This window comes from Octopus sinensis, linkage group LG14 (assembly GCF_006345805.1).
Source record: "Octopus sinensis linkage group LG14, ASM634580v1, whole genome shotgun sequence".
NCBI lineage: Eukaryota > Metazoa > Mollusca > Cephalopoda > Octopoda > Octopodidae > Octopus > Octopus sinensis.
The window spans coordinates 65,119,105-65,125,104 of NC_043010.1; the positions used below are offsets into that span (position 1 = coordinate 65,119,105).

The window sequence follows — 6,000 nt, forward strand, 5'->3', positions numbered from 1 at the left end:
GCTGATATATATGATGCTTCTAAACACAGTAGATCCGTAAGATATAGCAACGCCGGACGAATACCGCAGTAAGCAGTAAATTTGCTTTCATGGTGTACGTATATTACGTATGATGCACACATATATGTGTGTGTTTATGTATAATATATAGGCATATATAGGAATATATATATGTTCATATACATGTATATATGTGTATGTGCATGTGTGTGTGTCTGTGCGTGTGTGCGTGTGTGTGTGCCTGTGTGTACATATGTATGCATATACTATTGACTCAGGAGTCTGCGTGAGATGTGTGTACGGTAGCCACTCAGAAGCTTTTATTAACCCATTTACAGGCAGATGCTGTATAAAATTAGAAGGATGTAATTGCATGTATTTATGTGTTGTGTTTACCCACCACCACTACTACTACTTGAAACCGATGTTGGTGTGTTTACGTCCCGTAACTTAGCGTTTCGGCAAAAGAGATCGATAGAATAGTATAAAGAATAAGTTGATTTTTTTTCAACCGACGGTGCTGCTCCAGCATAGCCGCTGTCAAAATGACTGAAACAAGTAAAATAGTGTATATGTATATATGTATTAACCGGTGTTGTTCAAACGATGAATAGCTTAACGTAAACCATGGACCGTTTTGTTCTCTTACTTCATTATCATCTTATAATCATCTCATAATAATGGCTTTTATGACACGTATTACTACCTCAGTTATTCTAAATGTATATATTTGTCTTTACCTGTCATAAATAGCCTTTTTTTATTTGCAATGTGCATTTTCGTTGATTTTTCATATTTTATTTTCCCCTTACATTTCCACGTGTATTTTATATTTTCTTTTCATAACATATTTCTACTATATATATATATATATATATATATGCATATATATATATACATACATGTGTGTATAAATAACCAATGCATTTTCTCTTTTTCCAGAGAAATCTACCCAAAGTATCCTGGTGTTAGTGTTAGTTCCATTGCTCTTGTTCATATTACTAATCATAGGACTTGCGGCTGCGATTTGGTATTGGTATGTGGCTATTTTTTATAAAATCTTTTTTACTTTCAAAAGTAATTAATGGAGTTAAATGACCACTAGAGTATTAGTTAGTGTCCTTACTATGTGCAATTTTCGGTTATTGTGATATAAGAATACGTCATAATTCATACTTTATATAATCTAATCCATATAAATATGCAATATCCTTTCCTAATTACGATGTGTACTGATTTACTATTACTCCTTACGAGAATATTAAATTCAAGAACTGGCCTGTTATTATGCTAAATTCTGAATTAATGTTAGAAGTAAGAACTGTTGCATTACTTTAAGAATTTGATATTAACATATTAAAAACTATTGTTATAATTTTCGTGGGATGAAAGCAAATTTCGTCTTGGTGATATTTCAACATGGATAGTTGCAATGCCAGACTGCAGACTGCAAAAATTCAAACTGAGTCCTCAGTTTTGCGCCAATCCCCGACATTTAAAATTAGTATTTCGACAGCATGAAGTGAGGGAATAAAATATGTTGCTGAATAACGTTGATATTGTCAAACATATTGAGTTCATTTTCACGGTGTGACTAAAACAGCACTTTAACAGCAAAGCACATATTTAGTGGTGTCGTATGCAACATTGATTCAAGTACGAGAGATGCTGAAAGGTTCGCAAGCTGACTATGAAGGATTGCTGTTGCGAACTACGGAACATTGCAGGCATATATGTTAACACATCTTATTACCAGCGAAATAGGTTATTTTCATGTAAAGTGACATTTGACTGTACAAAGAAGACTTAAAATGTAATTAGAAGTGAATTTTCTTGACAATGGACAAAATTCGGCATCGTGCGTGATTTTGTCGAATAATTGGAGACAAAGCCTTTAAGCCCCAAGAACATTAATGCTGACATAGTTGCTACAACAAGGGATGACGTTCCAGTTTTATCAACAGTGCAAAACTGGGCAGCTGAATTTAGTGGTTGAGGGGAGTCTTGGAGAAGAGTTGAGAATATTCTGAACAATGAGCTTGGCATGAGTAAGGTTTCTGCTCAGTGGGTGTCACGTTTTCTGACACATGATCAAAAGCACACTAGGTAGATCACATCGCCGGGAAAACCTGACATTGCTTGAAGCAGACTCAGAGAGTTTTCTTTAACGTTTCCAAAGCCACGAAGAGTATTAGATTTATCACTGTAAGACAGAGACAAAGCGACAGTCCGTTCTGTGAAACACCCTTCCTCACCTATTCTTAAGAAGGCTAACTTCGTTTCATCTGCAGCGAAGATGATGGCCTCAGTTTCTGAGGATGCAAAAAGCATTGTTTTTATTGAGTATATTCAAAAGGAGCACAGCATCAATAGAGAATTCTATACCAACTTACTGAGGCGGTTACGAAAAGCTATCGACACCAAATGCCTAGGAAAATTGATGAACGGGGTCTTGTTTCATCAGGACAATGCTTCAGCACAGAAGTCCTTGATTTCAATGGCTGCTGTGTGTGACTGTTTCTTTGAACTGGTTGATCATCCTCCCTATTCTCCTGACTTGATTCCATCTGACAACCATCTGTTCCCCAACAGGAAACAACACTTGGCTGGCAGCTAGGATCACAGTGGCGATAACGTCATATAAGTACAAGAACAGTAACTAAGCTAATGATATACCTGCACTCAGATATCTCACTTACTAATATTTTCTCTTCCTAAAAGAAAAAAAATTAAATAAACACATGAATCATCCATTACAATTATTATCTCAATAATCATAAATTTCTTGAGAAAAAGAGGCAGTCAAATTTTTTTTTTGATAATTCTTTATTCGCGTTTTTGTTCGTTTTTCAAAATCGTCAAGACAAGAGTCAAAATTAAAATGGTAAAAAGAGAGACTACAGGAGGATCGGTTAATCATGATTTCATGCAACATATTCTATTCTCTTTCTCCGATTCACATAGTTATTTCAGCGGAATTTCAGTTATACTAAGGCCCGTGCAAGAACTCGAAATGTTTGGCCTTCAGCCGTGCGACACCCTTTAAGCTAGGAACTTTTCATCACCCCACTTTTCATATGCTTGTGTGTGTGTGTTCGTGTGTTTAATGGTGCGTGTGTGTATGGATATGTATGTATGTAAGTAGGTAGATACCTACAAATATTACTAATAATTATGCATTGTTATTTTTGGCACCGTAATATAACTGACAAACCATAGGTGTAGCGAGTTGGAACCGACTCCAAAAATAAAATATATTTATTTAACATTTATTTTATCAACTTAGCAGCGATGAATTTGGTAACTGAATACATTCTGAACGTAAAGGAATGAAAATAATGACCACAAGGCAGTAAGGCCACTCTACGTATCTAATAATGTTTAAAATAACAGTATTTCACATAGGTTCAGAATTTAATCCCTATAAGAATGGAGAAATAAATATTCTCATGTTGGCAATAATATTTCACTCGCAGAACTTTGTGATATAAATAAAGGAAAATTAACCTATAAGTAAGTAATGTGTCATATGACTGGTTGTATTACAGATTACTTATAGTTTCAGTTTTAGTATGAAATTGAAGACCTTGCTGTTTACTTTTTAATTCTTTTGATTTATTACTATAAAATTGACGAGCTGTGTATCATTATTTACAATACTATTTAACATTATACTGTAACTGTATAATATTTAGCATTTTTGTCTTAGACAATCACATTGATAATTATACACTTGTAATTCATGAAACATTTCTATATTTCGTTAGGAAATTTAGGAGTAAAAGACCAATTGCAAAACGTGACGAGAAAATACGCAAAATACCGGAGAATAAGTATGCAGAAGCCATTCCTGAAGATACAGGTCGGTTTATTATCTCTCACTGTTTCTTCAATTTTTCTTCTCTGTCTTGTGAACGTTTCGTCGTCTCGGAAAACCAGTGACTAATTTATTATGATTTATTATGTTGTCTTTTGTACATTTATAACTGTTCCCCTACATATGTGTATCATAATTGATTAGGTAGGATATTAATCTAGGGAACTCCTAGGTGGGGTGACGTTGTAACAGGCGTGGTTCATAGTTGAGTTCCAAAGCGTGGCAACTTGGACAACTGTTTTCTACTATAACTCCACCTCACGAAAGCCTCATGAGTGGATTTGGCAAACAGAAATAAAAAGAAGCATCATATATATATATATATATATATATATATATAATATATATATATATATGTGTGTGTGTGAGTGTGTGTGTGTGTGTGTATGCGTGTGTATGTGTGTGTGTGTGTATGTGTATGTGTGTGTGTGTGTATGTGTATGTGTGTGTGTGTGTGTGTATCTTGAGAAAAAGAGGCAGTCAAATTTTTTTTTTGATAATTCTTTATTCGCGCTTTTGTTCGTTTTTCGAAATCATCAAGACAAGAGTCAAAATTAAAATGGTAAAAAGAGAGCGTTTCGTTGTTCATTTATATAAATCGGAAAAAAGGTACTTTTTCTTTGTATAGAAAGGCGAATATTATTTTTGTATTTAGGAAAAAGGACTTTAAACTTTATTATTCAGTGATGAACCCACCCTATCCTCTTATTTTTTCCATCCTACTTCCTAAAATTGACTTCTTTGAAAATTCAACAGCCCTTGTCAGAAGATATGTTTATTTATAAATATGTTGATAGTTATACAATGGAAAGAAAAAAGTAAAATGGAAAAGGAAAAAGCGAAATACGCTTTGTAATGAAATTTTAATGAATTCACCATATGAAACTGAAAATACACATCCTTCTCTCCGCATCTCTCACTCCCTCTCTCTCTATCTATTTATCTTTCTGTCTGTCTATTTATCTACTTATCTATCTATATATTTATCTATCCATGTATCTATCATTTTCCCATCCATTATTATTATTATTATTATTATTATTATTATTATTATTATTATTATTATTATTACTTTTTTTTTCTTCTTTCAAATTTGCTTCCATTTCTCGCCGAGTGTCTTCCCGACTCCTAGGGCAAAGAAACTCATAGTATACATTGGTAGGTAGGCCATTAAACCAAACTCAATAGTTCGTTCATTTTTTTTTTTTTTAAGTTAAATTAAAATACATGAGCAGCAACAGTTCTCACATCGACAATGCTCTTCTCAATACGTGTGATGTACCAGTTAAGACAATCTTTTGCACTTCTTGCAGGGATGGTAAGCCAGGGATCATTCTCATATAATTTTCGGTTCCCTTCTTGATCATTCCTAGTGCTCCTACGATCACTGGTATTGTAACCGCCTTGAGATGCCACATTTTCTCAATTTCAATGAGTAGGTCTTTATATTTTCTGAGCTTGTCAAACTCTTTCGCTGAGATATTATGATCACAGGGGATGCTCATGTCGATCAATAAGCAAACTTTATTGTTTTGGTCTTTCTTCTTCTTCTTCTTCTTCTTCTTCTTCTTCTTCTTATTATTATTATTATTATCATATTATTATTATTATTATTATTATTATTATTATTATTATTATTATTATTATTATTATTATTATTATTATTATTATTATTATTATTATTATTATTATTATTATTATTATTATTCTCTTTCTCGATTGTCCTGAAGCTCCTCCGTCTTTGTCTATTCCCGCCACCCTTTTGTTTTACTTTCTCTCTCTCCCTCTTTTTCCCAAAAAGAAAATAATATTTCCCTCTTTTAAACAAAGCAAAAATCAGATATAAATGAACGACAAAACTTTCTGCTTTTACCATTTTTATTTTTATTTTATTTTGACGAGTTCTAAAACGAACGAAAGCGCTAATAAAGAATTATCCAAAATTCTGACTGCCTCCTTTTTCACAAAATACAACGTCTGCATGCACTTCAAACACTCTATATGTGAGTATGTATGTATGTATGTATGTATATATGTATGTATGTATGTATGTATGTATGTATGTATGTATGTATGTATGTATGGGTATATATACATACATATATATATATATATTGGTTTTT

At 33.0% G+C, this 6,000-nt stretch overlaps 1 protein-coding gene across 1 annotated transcript in view; it reads left to right on the forward strand.

Moving 5' to 3' along the window:
• The window catches only part of LOC115219497 (receptor-type tyrosine-protein phosphatase T), a 102,720-nt gene that overhangs the window by 23,796 nt on the left and 72,924 nt on the right, over positions 1-6,000 (forward strand). The window contains exons 11-12 of the mRNA XM_036509409.1: positions 943-1,036; positions 3,768-3,862. Coding sequence (XP_036365302.1) covers positions 943-1,036; positions 3,768-3,862 — 189 coding nt within the window. The remainder of the gene's footprint in view (positions 1-942; positions 1,037-3,767; positions 3,863-6,000) is intronic.